The sequence below is a fragment of the Carlito syrichta genome, unplaced genomic scaffold (assembly GCF_000164805.1).
Source record: "Carlito syrichta isolate Samal-C Ts95f unplaced genomic scaffold, Tarsius_syrichta-2.0.1 Scaffold303646, whole genome shotgun sequence".
In the NCBI taxonomy this organism is placed as follows: Eukaryota; Metazoa; Chordata; class Mammalia; order Primates; family Tarsiidae; genus Carlito; species Carlito syrichta.
In genome coordinates this window covers 158,088-176,968 of record NW_007247742.1, presented here as the reverse complement: position 1 = coordinate 176,968, position 18,881 = coordinate 158,088, and the positions used below count along the sequence as shown (strand labels likewise).

The 18,881-nt window shown below is 42.1% G+C and overlaps 2 protein-coding genes across 3 annotated transcripts in view; one reads left to right on the top strand and one right to left on the bottom strand.

The window, feature by feature from the left end:
* Positions 1–14,797, bottom strand: part of CNOT9 (CCR4-NOT transcription complex subunit 9) — a 33,287-nt gene extending 18,490 nt beyond the window's left edge. For both annotated transcript variants that reach the window (XM_008058848.2, XM_008058849.2), the window contains exons 1-3: positions 14,410–14,797; positions 2,583–2,762; positions 847–962 (exon numbers count right to left, since the gene is read on the bottom strand). In XM_008058848.2, coding sequence (XP_008057039.1) covers positions 847–962; positions 2,583–2,762; positions 14,410–14,433 — 320 coding nt within the window. In that variant the 5' untranslated portion in view covers positions 14,434–14,797. The remainder of the gene's footprint in view (positions 1–846; positions 963–2,582; positions 2,763–14,409) is intronic.
* A 3,386-nt stretch (positions 14,798–18,183) lies between these two features.
* Positions 18,184–18,881, top strand: part of USP37 (ubiquitin specific peptidase 37) — a 111,030-nt gene continuing 110,332 nt past the window's right edge. The window contains exon 1 of the mRNA XM_008058847.1: positions 18,184–18,240. The gene's annotated coding sequence lies outside the window, so the exon portion shown is untranslated. The remainder of the gene's footprint in view (positions 18,241–18,881) is intronic.

The window sequence follows — 18,881 nt, the reverse complement described above, 5'->3', positions numbered from 1 at the left end:
CTTCTGGCCGGGCTCAGTGGCTCAGCCTGTAATCCCAGCACTTTGGGAGGCCGAGGCGAGTGGATGGCCCGAGCCCGTGGGTTCGAGACCCGCCCGGGCAACTTGGCGAGACCTCGTCTCTACAATAAAAATAAAAAAATAGCCAGGCATGGTAGCGTGCGTCTGTAGTTCCAGTTACTTGGAAGACTGAGGCGGAAGGATTGCCGGAGCCCAGCAGGTCAATGCTGGGGTGGCTGTGAGCGTGCCACTGTACTCCAGCCTGAGCGATGGAGTGAGACTCCAACTTAAAAACAAAAACAAAAACAAAAAAGAAGGATTCTGAAGTTAAAATCTGGAAGTGGTGGGAAAAAGTGCTAGAAAAAATTTACTAAATTCCTATTATATGCCATGTACTGTATTGACGTATGACATAGAGCTTATTATAAATCAGAGAAGGAGAAGTGGCTGGTGGCTGTGAGCGTGCCACTGTACTCCAGCCTGAGCGACGGAGTGAGACTCCAACTCAAAAATGAAAAAAAAAAAAAAGAAGGATTCTGAAGTTAAATCTGGAAGTGGTGGGAAAAAGTGCTGGAAAAAATTTACCAAATTCCTATTATATGCCATGTACTGTATTGACACATGACATAGAGTTTATTATAAATCAGAGAAGGAGAAGTGGCTGTATCCCTGACACCTCTCCTGTGATATGAACACTGCTCCTTTAAAAGTCACTAAGTAAAAAGTTAGAAAGAGTCCTGAAGATACACACACACGCACACCTGTATACCCTTTTTCTCATTATTCAGGAACAGCTTAGGATTGTATTCAATATAAGCCTCCCGCCACTGATACAACCAAAGCATTTACCTGGTCTCTGGATGTGATGCCACACATTGTAGTAATGCCAGAGCATTGCAAACTCTGTTAGACTGATGTGCTGTCAAGGTGGGTGGGTTGATAGATGGATAAATATTTACAATTTCCTAAAAAATGAAAATCAGCACCAGATGAACAAGGAATAGATAAAAGTTTTTTTAAAAAAAACCTTCTTAATTTCACATACCTTGCAAGAATTCAATCATCGAAGAGTCAGCACAAACAGAAAATGCTCCTGTCCTTTCATCACAAACATACTTGACTGAGACTAACCAGTTAGTTGCTTCTGTATTTGTCCCTATGAAGATATTTCTATGGGGCAAATGCGGTCACCTATACTTCCTCTTACACTCTGCAGCTGTTGGGACACCTGAGGATCCCTTATATTTTTATACTTCCTGTTTGCAATCTTACTTTAAGTTAGAGTGATGAGACCACCAACCATAAAGTTTGCAAGCAAATCAATCATATTGAATCATAAAGAAGTTTGAGTTTGGTTAGGTAGCAACCACAAAAATGACCTGGATCTATGAGTGGGGATATGTATAAAGGCAATGTATGTAGTCTGTCAAAAAGTGAAGATCTGCTGAACATAAGTCTATTTATTTTCCATAGAAAAATGTTACCGTAACAAAGATCAGCTTCTTGGCTACATGCAGCAGGGATGGAATATGATTTTACTCAACAAAGTTGAAAAGTTAAATTAATCATTTGGGGTGGTTGGGCTCAGTGGCTCAGCCTGTAATCTCAGCACTGTGGGAGGCCGAGGTGAGTGGATTGCCTGAGCCCATGGGGTCGAGACCAGCCTGGGCAACTTGGTGAGATGTCATCCCTACAATAAATAAAAAATTAGCCAGGCGTGGTAGCACACACCTGTAGTTCTGGCTACTTGGAAGGCTGAGGTGGAAGGATCACTAGAACCCAGAAGGTTGGTGCTGGGGTGGCCGTGAGTGTGCTACTGCACCCCAGTCTAGGTGATAGAGTGAAACTCCAAGTCAAAAAAAAAAAGAAAAAAAAGAAAAAAAAGAAAAAAAAGAATTTGGGGTAATGCCAGGTGCAGTGGCTCAAGTCTGTAATCCCAGCACTTTGGGAGGTCAAGATGAGAGAACTGCCTAAGCCCAGGAGTTCAAGACCAGCCTGGGCAACTTAGTGAGACCTCATCTCTACAATAAATGAAAAAATTAGCCAGGTGTGATAGTGTGGGCAACAGAGTAAGACTCTGATTCCAAAAAAAAAAAGAATTTGGGCTAATACTTTAATGAATGATCACTCCACTGCTTTGGTATTTTATGTTATCAATTTATTCTCTACCAATGACCAATCAGGTTTGAACAAATTTTCAGTTATTTATTCGTTAATGCACAAGTGGACCCATCTTTACATATTACTTTCCACCTTCTTCCCTGTCACGTAGATTTATAGTTAGTATTCCTAAATCTGTGTTTCTCAAATGTAGACTATCTGCATTAAAATCAACTGCGGGTGGTGAAAGTGCTTATTAAACACAGATTTTAGGGCCCACCTCAGACTGACTAAATTGAATCTCCTGCGCAGGATCCAAGAATCTACATTTTATCAAAAATCTTAGAGTTTTCTGAAATAGGTTTTATGAATGCTGATGTTTAAAGAATCATCCTCCTAAAATCTTCAGACAATCTGGGCAAAAAAAAAGAGACACATGAGTGTGATGAACATGACTAAACTGACACGCATGGATATATACCCACCTGTAAAAGTGCTGCAATAGTACCAAATGAATGCCACAGCATGGGTGCAAGGTCAGGAACAGATTCTCGCTTCTTACTTAGCTCCAGCAAAGCATTTTCTCTTGTCTCAGGACTGGACAGCTCATTGATCCACTGATAGATCTTTTCTCTATCCACTTGAGCCAATGCAGTAGGCACAGGCTTCAGGTGAAAGAAAATAGGAAAGTCAATGTGAGTTTATTAGATTCAAATCAAGTCTTACTCTGAATAGAGCTGTAGAAGGAATATATTTTCTAAAAATACGAGGGGAGCTCTTCTAAATGCATACATTTGATATAAACAAATTCAACCTCTTTGGCAGTTACTGATGAAAATCTCAAATACACACACATCCTTTGATAATTCCATGTTCAGGAATTTATCCTGTAGGTATGCCTGGGCTGCCCTGAAGACACACCAGGATGTTTACTGCTACACTATTTTAAAAGCAACAAACATCTATTGATAAGGGACTGGTTAATGTATTGGTACATATACCATATATAATAATACTAAATAAAAAACAAGGGGTTCAGAACAGCATACATAATATGCTTCCAAACATTTCTAGAAGCACATGTAAACTGTTCACTGTATTACCTCTAGGGCAGACTTATCTTTTTCATTTTTTAAAATTTAGTAGCTACATGCATGGGCTTGTTACATAGGTATATTGCAGGACAGTGAGGTTTAGGCTTCTACTGAAACTGTCACCCAAATAGTCAGCAGGGTACCTAATAGTTAGTTTTCCAATCCTTAGTCCCCTCCTTCCTTCCTCCTTATAAGAGTCATGTTATCTTTATGTCCATGTTTATCCAGTGTTTAGCTCCCAGGAGACTTACTTTTCATTGTTTACGCCAAAACCCTCTACACAGCTTAAACTTTTTTCTTTTTTTTAAAACCATATGCCTACAACAGTTTTTGAGAGAAAAAAAGTTACATCTTCCCTACCCAATATTGGTCCCTCCCCAGAATTCTGACATCCTCTTCAATGGAGAAAACTAATATAACTTGGAGAGGCCCTCTCTTCTAATGATTCTCATATATACTGTAATTATATCCCTTTATGAACCACCCATTAATTACTCATGTAGGAGATAAACAAACAGGTTTATAGAACGTGCCTTCATTATTACTCTAAAGAATCACAGCTGGGCACACTGTTTTATGCCTGTAATCCCAGCACTTTGGGAGGCTGAGGCAGGGGGATTACTTTAGGTCAGGAGTATGAGACCATAACAAGACCCCATCTCCACAAAGAACTTAAAAATCAGCCAGGCATGATATGCGCCTGTAGTTCCAGCTAAGGCAGGAGGATTACTTGAGTCCAGGAGTTCAAGGTTGTAGTGAGTTAGCTATGATAATGCCACTGCATTCCAGCTGGGCAGCAGAGCAATCCCATCTCAAAAAAAAAAAAAAAATCACAATATTCTCTCCCCCTCAATTTGAGCATTTCGATAATTCTCCACAATTATCAAATAGCACTGTAACCTTGGTTAAGTTCCTTAATTATAAGATGGCCAACTAGAAAAATGGCTACAATTACTACTTCTAAGCTCTAAACTTCTGATAAATTGATGGTGATTTCTGTCCCTATGCTCAATATTTTCTCAGATTAATTCCCCTCAAACCATGAGGAATAAAAGAGCAGGTAGCCAAAAAAAGGGTATCTATCCCCCAGGTGTAAAGTTGTACATTCAAATGCTTTTTAATTTAAATTAAATTAAATTAAATTTAATTTAATTTGAGTTGAGTTGGAGTTCTACTCTGTTGCCCAGGCTGGAGTGCAGTGGCAAACTCACGGCCGCCACAGCCTTGACCCGTTGGGCTTAGGCAATTCTTTTGCCCCAGTCTTCCAAGTAGCTGGAACTACAGGTGTGCACCACCACACCCAGCTAATTATTTTTGGATTTATTATAGAGACGAGGTCTCGCCAAACTGCCCAGGCTGATCTTGAATCCCTGGGCTCGGGCAATCCTCTTGCCTCAGCCACTCAAAGTGCTGGGATTACAGGCATGAGCCACCGTGTCCCACCCAATGTTTTTAATTTTTTTGAGTCGAAGTCTCACTTTGTTGTCCAGGCTGGAGTGCAGTGGCATGTTCACAGCCACTGCAGCCTTGATCTGCTGGGCTCAGCTGATCCTTCCACCTCAGTCTTCCAAGTAGCTAGAACTACAGGCGCATACCACCACGCCTGGCTAATTTTTTTTATTTATTGTAGCGATGAGGTCTCACCAAGTTGCCCGGGCTGGTCTCGTACCCCTGAACCCAGGCAATCCTCTCACCTCTGTCTCCCAAAGTGCTGGAATTACAGGCTTAAGTCACTGTGTCCTGCCCCAGTGCTTTTTAAAACTGTACTACACAGCTTCTCACAGTTAAGTTCCCACTACACCCTAGTGTAATCTTAGAATGATGAGCTACCCATTGTACAGATGGAAAGACAAGGAAGAAAATCACTTCCCTTGTTGAAGAACAGAACGAAGCATAAAATGGACTTTGAGGTGGATTCAAATTTACTCTACCCAACCTGAATAATGGCTTTTTATAAATGGAAGCTTGATGGTAAGCTTTTAGTTTGATGTTTATCATTCACTTGCCTGACAGAATGAACTACAAGGTGTTCTGCTAAACGGACTGTGACACAATGCAGCTTAACGCTTCTTTAAGTGTCTTATGATAATCTACTATAAGCTGTTTTGTAACTCACATCAGTGATGCTCCTCAAGGAATCATAGGGTCCTAAAGCAACACTATAGTAGAAAGACTAGGGTAACTTTTCCTCTTCTTCCCAACAGAAAAGCAGTATTATTCAAGCATTTGCCCTTTCTACACTGCTACAGACAGACCCTCAACTTAAAAAACTATTTTTGGAAATGTAATTCCTACCTGAAGATAGGGTATGCATTTACTTAGAATATTACATCACCATAAAAGCTCAGCAGTAACACAGGCTAAAATTTTAGGCTTAGGTTTCCTGCCCACAGTCTCTTGGACAATCCCACAATCCAGTTAACTATAAAGGGGGTCCTCATAGACATTGCTCCAGCAATACAGTACCTATTCTGTTTAATCTTTCTGGTCAACCTTCCCCAAAGTCTTATCATACATATACCGCCATCAGTAAACTCCATCACCCTCACTAGAGCCAGTCTGTGACTTGCATTCAGCATTCCTGTACCCCATCTTTCCCTGGTAAATACCAGTTAACATACTCTGGAACACCAGGCCCCATCCTCACATAGTCCTCTTCTGGAGCTGGCCTGATGCCTGCATAGGAGATGGTGCCCCTGGTAGTGGTGTAAGCATTCTGGAAGGCCAATGTCTGGTACATACTTAGGCCATAGTCCTCAGACTATGGCCACCTGCTGCTAGCAATACTCCAATTTGTAAGACTACTTTTGGGAGCTGAGCCTCCGTGGAACTTCAGTTCTGAGACCTAGAACCCTGACAGCGTGGTGATGTGGCCCCTACAGGAACTAGCTTGGTGCTATGGTTTCTGCAGCCATTCTAGCAGCAGTTTGGGCAATCTGGTGCCAGGAAATATCTGGAATAGGGATCCTCCTTTTCATCATTCCTGCTGAATGTCACCTCCAACATAGGAGCGGTAGTTAGTTAAGCCAATTGAATAATCTCCTGTCTTGAGATGAACATAATTATTTTTAAAATAAAAATGGGAGCTTATTCTGCCAGGCTCGGTCTTACACAGCTCTCATTTTATAGATGAGATAACTGAAAGTATTTAAAACTTATATGGGCCGGGTGTGGTGGCTCACGTCTATAATCCCAGCCCCTTGAAAGGCTGAGGTGGGAGAACTGCTTGAGGCCAGGAGTTTGAGATTCATCTTGGAAACAAAGTAAAAGCCCCTATCTACCAATCCCTACCCGCTCTCAATAAAAAAGGAAAAAGAAATTATTCAGGTGTGGTGGCACATGCCTATAGACCTAGCTATTTACAGGCTGAGGCGGGAGGATTGCTTGAGCCCAGGAGTTGGGGGTTGCAGTGAGTTATGATCACATCACTGCCTGGGTAACACTGCAAGACCCTGTCTCTTAAAAAACAAAACAAAATTTTTTTTTTTTTTTGAGTTGTAGTCTCACTCTGTTGCCCAGACTGGAGTGCAGTGGCTGCTCCCAGCCACCGCAGCCTTGACCCACTGGGCTCTGGCAATCCTTCCGCCTCAGTCTTCCAAGCAGCTGGAACTACAGGCGCATGCTACCACGTCCGGCTAATTTTTGATTTATTGTAGAGATGGGGTCTCACCAAGTTGCCCACGCGGGTCTCGAACCCATGGGCTCAGGCAATCCACTCACCTCAGCCTCCCAAAGGCACAGGATTACAAGCTGAGCCACCGAACCCAGCTAACAAAACAAAATTTAAATGGCAAGACAGGATTTGAATGCAGGGGGTCTGGCAACAGAGACCACACTTTTTAACTGCTTTGCCAGTGCTGCTTCTCATCTGCCTGAAAGATTAGATCTAAATATGCCTTTATTAATAAACTGTCTCCTTTGGCCTATACAATATAGTGAATATAATCGCAGACAAAATTAAAATATTATGGCTGTTAGTTCAACAAAATCTAATAGAACACTCAGTACCATGAACAATATCACTGATGTTAGAAGAAATGCTGTAGGGGCTGGTTGCGGTGGCTTATACCCTGTGATCCTAACACTTTGGGAGGCCGAGGTGGGAGGATGGGTTGAACCCAGGCATTTGAGACTAGCCTGGGCATACACAATGAGACCTGGTCTCTACAAAAAAAAAAAAGACCAGGCATGGTGGTGCACACTTGTAGTCCCACCTGCTGGTTGAGGTGGAAGGATCGCTTGAGCCTACCTAGGAGCTTGAAGATGCAATGAGCCATTATCTTGTCACTGTACTCCAGCCAGGGTGACGGTGTGAGACCCTGACTCAAAAAACAACAACAAAAATTCCTCTACTTATTGAGATTACAAAGCACTTAATGGGTATAATTTTAATGGGAAAGTCAGTAAAATAGTTTGACATAGTTCCTTATGTCACATTATGGCTCAGATGTGGCATAATTTAGTAGTGAGAGCCACCACTACCACACACAAATGTACATACAACAATTTTATAGCATACATAGGAACTTAGTTGTTTTGGAGAATAGAAATATTTTTTCCATTTTGAGTTAAATATTAATTTATATTACCAGATGATTGGTAAAATATTTTAGACATCATCCCTAAATAAAACATCCCAGCATAACTAACTTTAGTATCTTGGTGGTAATAAAAACTCAAAATGTATCTTATTCTCCAGAATCCCAAAGGTTATTTAGGCACACCTTCAAAAAATCAGAAGAATCTGAAAATTGATGTCTTTCTCATAGGAGGTAGGAAGTAAAAAAAGTTGGGTAGGTAAGAGAAGATAGGGAAATGAGCTGCATTTTCTTTTTCAACTTGGTTTCACTTGATCACAAGGTGGTTATTATCCTCATTTTATAACTGATGAAAGTATGGATAGGCAACAGTGAACAGATTTCTTCCTCATCCCGCTCTATAACTACCACCTCTCAAGAGTCTTAGTTCAGATGCTACAGCTCTTTGAATTTTAAATTTACTGATACATTTCTGAGGTTGTGACTGGTACAGAACTCAATCTAGTAGCATTCGTTGCTCAGTGGCAGATAAGCAAATTCACCTATGGCATCCCTACTGGAGATTAATTAGCAAACTTAAAACAAAAATAATAGCAGGATACTAACCAAGAAAACAGAGGTTAACATGTTAAAAAGCCTAGACTGTTTAAGAATCAAATGAAGGCCAGGTGCGGTGGCTCACGTCCATAATCCCAGCACTTTGGGAGGCTGAGGGGAGAGGATTGCCTGAGTCCAGGGGTTTGAGATCAGCCTGGGTAACTTGGTGAGACCTCTTCTCCACAACAAATCAAGAAAAATTAGCTGGGCGTGGTCATGCATGCCTGTAGTTCCAGCTTCTAGGAAGGCTGAGGTGGAAGGATTGACTGGACCCAGCAGGTCAAGACTGCGGTGGCCATGAGCAGCATGTCGCTGCCCTCCAGCCTGGGTGACAGAGTGAGACTTCAACACACACACACACACACAAGAATCAAATGAAAATTATGGAACTTTTGCTAAAAAAAAATTACACAATTGCAAAAACACAAAAATCTACATATAATTTGTGGGAGTTCATAGACTCCTTGCAATACATCCATGCACCCAGAATTAAGAATCTGTTTATCAAACTGAAGAAAATACCTCAATTTGCAAGTGGCTACATAAGTATGTAAATTGAACACAGTACACTGAGTTGGGAGTCTGGAGTGCCTTCAAAATCCAGTTTTGTCATTTCTAGAATTGTGTGTCCTGAGATAAGTTATTTAACTTCCCAAGCCTCAATTTTATCATTGTTAAAGTGAGGAAAATATTTTTTAAAAATCAATTTTATTGAGGTATAATTTGCATACAATAAAAGTGAACCCATTTTAACAGTATATTTCAACGAATTTTCACAAATTTATATACCCCAGTAACTACCACTACAATTAAGATACACTTTCTTCACCACAAAAAATTTTCCAATGCCTCTTTCAGTAAACCCCATACTCAGTCCTAGGCAACCATGGATATTTTCTGCTACTATAGGTCTACCTTTTCTAGAAATTATTTATAGGAGGCAACATTTACTGAGCATTCTATGTGCCTGGCACTGTGGATTACCTCACTTTATCCTCAAAATTATAAGAACAGGTTAATGGAGTTTTAACATGCTCAAGGTCACACTTCTCTCTAGAGTCCTACTTGGTCTACAGGACCAAAATCACTAACACTCCTCCAAGTTGAAGAAATTATTTCTTAAGAATTCAACAGAACTCTTATTTTGAGTTGGAGTCTCACTTTGTCACCCAAGCTGGAGTGCAGCGGCACATTCACAGCCACCCCAGTGTCGACATGCTGGGCTCTGACGATCCTTCCAGCTTAGCCCAAGTCACTGGAAATATAGGCGCATGCTACCACGCCTGGCTAATGTTTTTGAGATTTATTGTAGAGATGAGGTCTTGCCAAGTTGCCCAGGCTGGTCTCAAACCTGCAGGCTCAGGCAATCCACTTGCCTCGGCCTCCCAAAGTGCTTGGATTACAAGCTGAGTCACAGAGCCCAGCCAGAACTTTCTTAAGTTTAATATTCCCTTATATCATAACTCATTAATACTCAGACACATAAAATCCTTATGAGAAGTCTGACTTATAATATTAGTTATTATCCTCAACACTTACTTACTTCCAAGATTAGGAAAAAGCTCTATTGCACATTACTATAGATTATATTAAATACATCCTGCTAAAATCAACAGTCTTTTAATGAATGTGTTGAAAATAATTTCCCCTTCTTTGAGTAAATTTAAAAATTGATGTTGATGGTGTCTTAAGAAGAAAATAGCCAAATTATCAACACAACTTTATGTTTAAGGGCCAAAATACTTTTTTCCTACCCAAGATTATGACAATGAATAAAGAAAAGAATGGGATAAGATTGAAATAGAGATTATTTCCCCAAGTCTAGAGATGGCTCAACACATGACTTTGGGTGTCAGCATAAAGACAGTTCAAGAAAATGCACTTCCTAAATAGGGCTGAAAGTATTAAATTAGCTTAATTACCCTAATAACTTCATTAAAAAAGAGTCAGAGTGTTTTTTTTTTCAAAAATAACTTTTTTTTTTTTTTTGAGTTGGAGGCTTACTTTGTCACCCAGACTGGGGTGCAGTGGCTGTTCCCGGCCACCGCAGCCTCGACCTGCTGGGCTCTGGCGATCCATCCGCTTCAGCCTTCCAAGCAGCTGGAACTACAGGTGCGTGCTACCACACCCGGCTGATTTTTTGGTTTATGGTAGAGATGAGGTCTCACCAATTTGCCCAGGCGGGTCTCGAACCCGCCGACTCAGGCAATCCACTCATCTCAGCCTCCCAAGGCGCAGAATTACAAGTCGAGCCACCGAGCCTGGCTAAAAAAATAACTTTTTAAAAATGGAAGTGAACAAGGAAAGAGAAGTTAGGCAATTTGCCTAAAGCTTCAACAGAAGACTCAGGAGGAGGCAGTGAATTAGATCCTTTATCGTTCACAATGTTCTTTCTGCTTCCAAAGTGGAGTGCATCTGGGAGTCCATCACAATGTAAATAAAGAAATGCAAAATGGGCCAGGCGTGGGGGTTTATGCCTGTAATCCCACCACTTTGGGAGGCGGAGGCGAGAGGATTGTCTGAATACAGGGGTTTGAGACCAGCCTGGGCAGCTTGGCGAGATCTTGTCTCTACAAAATAAATAAATAAATAAATAAGTTAACCAAGTGTGGTGGCATGTACCTGTGGTTCCAGCTACTTGGAAGGCTGAGGTAGAAAGATTACCTGAGCCCAGCAGGTCGAGGCTGTGGTGGCCAGGAGCGTGCCACTGTAATCCAGCCTGGACAACAGAGTGAGACTGCGACTCAAAAAAAACCCCCCAAAAAACCATAAAATGACTAATGATGCTGCTGGTTAGCTGGAAAGTGAGAGAAAGACAAACGCTTAGGAATGCTAAAATTGCTAATGGAAATTAGTGAGGAAATTTTAAAAAATGCATTTCCTAATGGCTTATCTTTGGCTGTTTTAGTAGCATAACATCCATTACAGAAAACCTATCGCATGTGATGATTTGTAATTCTGTTAATCTGAAGCAACCTCCAAGGTCCATAACAAAGTAATTTGTTACTTTATTGAGGTAGGAATTAGAGTCTGAAGGCTGAAGTCTGGGAGTGAGTCATTTAATCAGTGAGTGAACCTAGCTAACCACTGAGCATTTTATTATTCTTTAATCCTTAGAATAATCCTGTGTAGTATTTTTATCCTTATTTAATAGAAGAGAGAAAGAAAAAAATTATATTCAATGGTGGCAGTAATGAAGATGTTTAGGATATAGTCCACAAAAAAATGACAAGAGCTTACTACACTATACATTTCTAGCATAATATAAAACTGCTCAAGTCAAAGTTTAAGATACTTCCTGGCTGGGCAGGGTGGTTCATGCCTGTAATCCCAGCACTTTGGGAGGCTGAGGCAGGAGGGCTGTTTGAGCCCAGGAGTTTGAGACCAGCCTGGGCAACAAGGTAAGACCTTACCTCTACAAAATAAGGAAAGAAAAAAATTAACCCAGTGTGGTGCACGCAACTGTAGTCTCAGCTACTTGAAAGGCTGAGGCAGAAAGGATCACCTGAGCTCAGGAGGTCGAGGCTGTGGTATGCTGTGATCATGCCATTGCACTCCAGCCTGCATATCAGAGTGAGACTCCCACTCAAAAAAAAAAAAAGATACTTCCCAAAGTATCTCAATTTCTCTCTCTAGTAAATAACATCCTGCATTCACATGTGACCACAATTTCCTTTCAAATGAGACAAGATTTCCCTGTGTTGCCCACGCTGGAGAGCAATGGTTATTCACAGGTGCAATCATAGCACACTGTAGCCTGGAATTCCTGGGCTCAAATGACGCTCCCTCTTCAGGTTCCCAAGGAGCTGAGACTGCAGGCATGTACCACCACACCTGGCTTACATTCTCCTTTGATAGTACTTTCTATCTTCTTAGCTGAAGTGCTGATTTACCTGCTATTTAAAAAAAGAGATATGCATAAATACACATTTTCACTATTAGGTAGAAAGTATTTTCTCAAGTGGCTTTGGCTATGGGCACTGTTGCATGCATTAACTCTGCTTCTCAACTTCTAGTGAAAGATATACATCACTACTGCCCCTTTACCCAGATCAGAATAATACAGGCAGTTTTGTCCAATGGAAGGCATGAAGGATTGAGAAGGGGTGGCTCAACTTTGTACATTTTGATCTCTTCACTGGTTAAACAGACTAGTGAATGAGTGGTACAAATGAACTTGTCAGAGCTCCAGTGTGGTGCAAACAGCATAACAAGTTAAAGTGCATCTAAAAGTTCAAATTTTTAAGTTAATGTAAGGCATTGTAAATTTAAATGAAGAAACTTGTACCAAAGCTTATTATAAATAATAATATAAGTATAAGTAACCAAAGCTTTAATGGTTGTTCAAAAGATGCATTAGGAAGCAACTGAAAATAAAAGGAATTAAACAGCTCTAAGTGTTTGGGAAGGCACAAGGAAAAGAGTGGCTTGATATCAAAGGTACAAATCCCAGAGAAGACATGATCAGATTCTGAGAGGCAGACAAGTCAACCTTAGAAGAATTTCCCTTGTTTAACATGCCTCTCCCCTACTAGCAGTAACCTTGAAAGAAGGAACAAAAAAAACTAGGGAAATTGAAAGCACCTAATTGAGACATACGAAAAGTACCTATCCATAGTGAACAGTTACAAACATTTAGAAACACAGTGGTAAGAACCAGAGATACCACCAGTTCTGGAAATGACAAGATGATAGAGATCAAATCTCAAAAAGCAGTTTTCTATAGCTTAGTCACACTTGGCTCAGTTTTTCACCTTTTGTACTTGAAGTTAAGGCAATTTTTTGGTGCTCTATTTAGTAATTATGTCATTTTGCCTGATAATGCAAGTTCAGTACATTACTTTCTCTAAATCACTTCCCCTTGATGAAAAAGATAAAGTGGAATTGGCCTTTTAGACAAGTGTGCTCAAATCAAACGATCCCCTTTTCCCATTATGGCTATGTCTTCCCAGTGGTCAACTCCCTCATCTATACTCTTTCATTCAGCAAAATATTTAAATCCTATCCTGGCACTGAGGAAATCATGCAAACAAGGTCCACAGGATCCCTGTCCCTGCCTTCAAGGAGGATACAGACAACAGAGTAAAGGGATGCGGGACTCACACATTGGGGTCGGTGCTATAGTGGTTCGCTAAGAAAGTTAGAGGCACGGAATTATTTTGGATGGGGTGGCCAGAGAAGGTCACTCTGAGGTAGATTTAGGTAGAGACCCGAAGAAGATGGAAGTGGATGAACAGTAAGCTCAAGGAGAGTTTAATGAAAAGGTGCCAGTTATACCTACGTGCTGCGTGTGTGTGTGTAAGGGGAAAGGGACATAGAGACCAGAAAGTGCATATTGGAGGAGAAAGGCACGTATAGAGGGTTAGAGGTGGCCAATAAAGCTTAAAGGGGCAAGAGACATAAAACGAGATTGTAAACCTGGGTAAGAACCATATCATACAGGTCCTTGCAGGCAATGGCAAGGAGTCTAGACTTTATCCAAATGCAATGGGAAGCTACAGGAATATCTCAGACAGGTGAATTACAAGATTCATCTTTCTTGTTAAAAGATCACGCTAGCAAAACGAGATGTACGAGAAAGGTTTTAAACGCAGAGAACTGTAAGCCAGATACGATAATTATGCCCTTCTCCAGGCCTTAGACTTTCCATATGTAAAGCAAGTGATTTAAGCCAGAAGCCATTTCCTTCCCGCTGCGATGTGCCTAGGCGGTGAGTTCTGAGAGCATGGGCCGCAGCAGACTGACCACGGAACTCCCCTCACCCCCGCCAGCACGCAACACAACTGGAACTGCTGGTCAGCGCAATGTATCAATGAATGGCCTGCCCCGGCCGCGAGGGAGGCGCTCGGGGCGCGGGACCAGGCCCGGCGCCCGAAAAGAACACGATGTGTCGCGCGGGAGGCCGCGAGAGGCGTCCGGCGAGGAAAGTGGAGAGCCCAGGGTGTGCCCGAGGGAACTGGGGCCTCGTAGGTGGAGAGCAGAAAGAGCTGGACTCGGGGCTCGGCACAGAGAGTTAGGATACAAGGCCGAAACGCGGGGCTAAGGAAGGGTTTGGGGTCCAGGCCGGGAGGCCAGCCACTCACCGCAGCTGTCGCCAGGCTGTGCATGTTGGGAACGGCCGCCGCTCTCCTTCCTCCGTCGGACGCGCCGGACCCGCGTCCCAGCTTCAACGCCTCTGCCGCCGAAGACGATGAGCCGCCGTAGCCGCCATTCGCCTCCGGCTCGCTCCGCCCCCTTCGCAGCCCTCTGACCTCTCACCCCTGACCCCGCCCACACAACCTCCTCCCGCCTCCTCGCCCTCGGTATACTTAACAGTCCTAGAGGACTGTATGTCCTTTGCCCCTTACGATTCAGGGCCAGAAGGACGTCCGCGACCTACTAGTCCCCGCAGCCTCCGGCTTCGAGCAGTACTCTCCAGAGAGCGGCATGAACTCTGACCCTCCTCCGCCAGTGAAGGGCGGGAAAAGACGAGCGGGCCAAGGAGGACAAGTACTGCGCATGCCCGAGTGGGCTGAGTAAGCGGGGAACTGATGGGAGGGCGTATGTGGGTGAAATGGAAAGTGCGCGTGCGTACTACAGTCACGACCGGGGCGGGGCTATACGGGCTAAGCGTCGCTAGGTGCCGGGGCGGGGAGGGGCAAAGGCGTCGAGGGGGCGGAGTTTGCCAGCTTACGCGCACGCGTCTGTTCTGGTCGCGTCAAGTGTGCGTGCGTGCGTGCGTGTTTGCGTGTGGTCACAGTTCCCGCCATCAGCCGCTCTCCCTGACTGGGGGTAGCGAGCGGCCTCGTTCCTGCGGGTTCAGCGTCCCTTCCTTCTTAATTCCCGGCTCCTCCAATCCCGCTCTGGCGCTGTGCTTTTGGCAGGCCTGTCGGGAGACTCCGGACTTTCAGGCACAGGTAAGACTGGCGGGGTAGCTTCTCAATTGAGCCGTTTTCCCTGGCGCCCCCTCCCCCGTGCTATCCGCCCACTCGGCGTTGACTCTTCTGGAGTTCGCCCGGCTGCTGCTCAGCCCGCCCCAACCCCTCGACGCTCCCCTGGCCTTACAGGTACTCCACCTGGGTATTCCACCCCCGGCTTTCCCCGTCTTTTGACCTGGTCTTTATTGTCACCTGCTCCCTTCGAAACCAGAACCTAGCCCCTTTTCTCTGGGACTGTAGTCGTCCACCACTTGCCCCGTAACAAGGCCTGCTGACTCTTCAGGTGACTTCCGTTGCCTCACATTTCATCAGGCTTTGGGCATGAGATTCATTCACTCTCTTGACCACCCTTCCTTTTCTTTCTCCTAATCGGCCCTCACTAAAAAGCGTGAATTGTATTTGTGTTGTGCGTTTCGTTGCTCTCCATCGCTAGCCGTCAGGTGAGGTTGTTAGGCTTACCTGTTTGCCTATTTTGAGTCATGATCCATGAAAGGAAATGATAGTTGATGACAAAGTTCTGTGTTCTGGAAAGTTGTCCTGGAGTGGTTTTGTGGTAGTCCTCTCAGAATTTTAGCTCTGTGTAAACACATTGGGGTGGCAATGCCTAATAAGTCTCTAACTAATTGGAAGAGGTATCCAAGAGGGCTGTAGGCAATTGGACATCGGACACTTCTGGGCTGAATATATAGATATGTCCATATGTCATCTGCCATGTTAGTAATTGAAGCTGTGGATGAGGATGAAATTGCTTAAAGTATAATGCTAGAAAAGAAAGGGCACCTAGGATGGAGCATTGAGAGTTGCTTGATGTTTAATAACTGGATGCAGGAGGATGAGTCTTGCCAGAGATGAATAAAGTATCAATAGTGTTGCATTCTGCTGAGAAGGAAAATTGAAAGACTGAAAAGCCCAGTGACACAAAAGTAGCCTTAGAGATTGATGAAGTAAAATGAATATTTGGGTTCAGTCCTAGATCCTGTCCTTTTACTCTTCTGTTCCTCCTTAAGCTTTAAATTTCCCTACATATTGATTACTTAAAAATTTTTAAGCCTATTCTTTGTTTTCAGCTCCATATCTAAATAGCCAATCTAAATAGCCAGTTGTCTGACTTCTCAAGTTGGTTTTTTCTTACGAATTTCAAATAAAGCCAGAGTCTTGATCTTTCTCACCATATCTGAATTTTTCCTTCTCTAGTGTTCTATTTTATTAAGTGACATATCCATTAATCTAGTGACACAGGCTAGAAACTTGAGAGACCTTCTTGAGTTCTCCATCATCCCATGTATCCATACCCTCTCCAAGTTGTATGTATTCTTCTAGTATATGTCCTGAATCTATTTCTGTACATCTTCAGCATCACTTTTCTCGTTCAAGCCACAGTTCTCTTTTACCTAAACTTGATTGCCCTTGCTCTCAGTATGCTCATCTGTAAAATGGGAATAATGAGGATTTTCACCTTATTGGGTTGTTATGAAAATTAAATGAGATAACTACGGTAAGCACATGGCACACAGTAAATGGCCAGTAAGTATTAATTGCTACTGTAATTGTTATAAGCTGAACAACTTCAATACGCTCTCCTCTGATTGCTTTATTGTCTTCCCTTCTTGCTCTTTTTCACTCTCCATCCCAAACCCTAACAAACCATGTCACGTCTCCATTCAGCAGTAACGTTCAGCAGTAACGTATTTCTTTGCTTAAAACCTTTCAGTGGATTTCCCATTTCTCAGTGCTTATTACATTTAGGATAAAATTCAGTGTTCTTACTGTGGTCCACGAGACTGCATAACCTGGTTCTTACCTACTTTATTAGCTTCATCTTTTACGCATCCTCCTCTCTCTCACTAAATTCTAGCCACACTACTTTAAGTTTCCTTAGTCTTACCAAGTTATTTCCAGTTCAGGATTCAGGACCTTTGCACATTCTCTTTGCCTGGAGTGGTCTAGCACCACCATCTACCAGTCAACTCATTCTGCAGTTTTCAACTGCGGTGTACTTTCTTGGGTAATTCTTCTCTTGATGTCCTCTCCCTCTCCCCTAAGTCTTAAGTCATAAGTCTCATAATGCCCTCTGTCTTACTTTATATTATTTTCCAGAACTTGTAGTTATATATTTACTTGTATGATTATTTAAAGTCTGTCTCTGATTTAGAATATAAGCTCGTGACTATTTCACTTTTATTTCTCAAGAATTTATTAAATGACTAACTAAACTGAAACTTGCTGTAAGAACCATTATGTCTTTTGGAGGCATAAGCTTACTTATTTTCTTGTCATCTCATAACAAAGCTTATCATTCTGCAGAAAAATTAAAGGACACATGAGAAAAATTATTTTTCCAGCTTTGGATACTTTTGCCCATTCTTATATCATGAAGCCATTCAGATTTTAGAGTCTTTGAATTAGAGGTAAATTTTATCTAGGTCAGCTTTCTTCTTTCAGTCACAACACTATTTTTATCTCTTTTGTACATTTGTTTTATAGATCTTTTTTAAGGAAAAAAGATTTTAAGACATCATTATGTAACAATGTTTATAAAGTCAACAAAGAATATACTCTTTTTCACTGACTTCTTAGTTTCAAAATGTAGCAAGAATAAATAAACCAAGACACAAGTTGATCAGGTGCAGGCTAGTCCTGTAGTCTCTTGTTTTTTTACAGCAGATGCATTCCTAAAGTTCTGTTGGTTGGTTTGTGTGTGTGTGTGCTTGTGTTGTGCATCATTTGTACATGTTTTCATTAAGATAATTGTAGTTTTTAAATAATCAAGGAATTAATCTTTCTATAAATGATCACTTTCCTTTTTTAAGCTTTAATTTTGTATTTTAGATTCTTTTAAAAAGGTATGTTTATATTTTCTTTAGCTGAGTTGATGGCTTCCGGAGAACTGGCAGAATATGAGTAGTTTCCCAAGAAGAGTGCTTTGCCTTTGGCACAAGGATCAGAATAAAGGTGAATTGTTATTACATAGGGTTTTTCAGTAAAAGTCACTGAAAAGTAAGTAATGTTTTGTTTTGGATATATGTTTCCAAGAGTATGCAAACTGGCAAGAATTACTGTGTTTTCTGTGTTTATTTTATAGTAATAGTTTTATGTTGTAGAATGCTGTCTTTACCATAGAATGCTCTCTGGATAAGGATGTTTTCAAAGCAGTACCTCAAATGTGAGCATTTAAATAAATGTACAGAGTACAAACAACATTTTTGCCAATATTACTGACTGCACTTTCATGGTATGCTCAAAGTTGAACAGCCATTTTTTTTTTTTTTTTTTTTGAGTCGAAGTCTCACTCTTGTCACCCAGGCTGGAATACAGTGGCATGCTCATGGCCACCACAGCCTCGACCTGCTGGGCTCAGGTGATCCTTCTGCCTCAATCTTCCAAGTAGCTGGAACCACAAGCATGGGCTACCATGCCCAGCTAATTTTTTTTTTTAATGTATTGTAGAGACAAGGTCTTGCCAAATTGCCCAGACTGGTCTTGAACCCTTGGACTCAGGCAATCCTCTTGCCACCGCTTCCCAAAGTGCTGGGATTATAGGTATGAGCACTGTGCCCAGCCTGAACAGTAATTTTTTTTTTTTTTTGAGTTGGAGTCTCACTCCGTCGTCCAGGCTGGAGTGTAATGGCATGCTCATG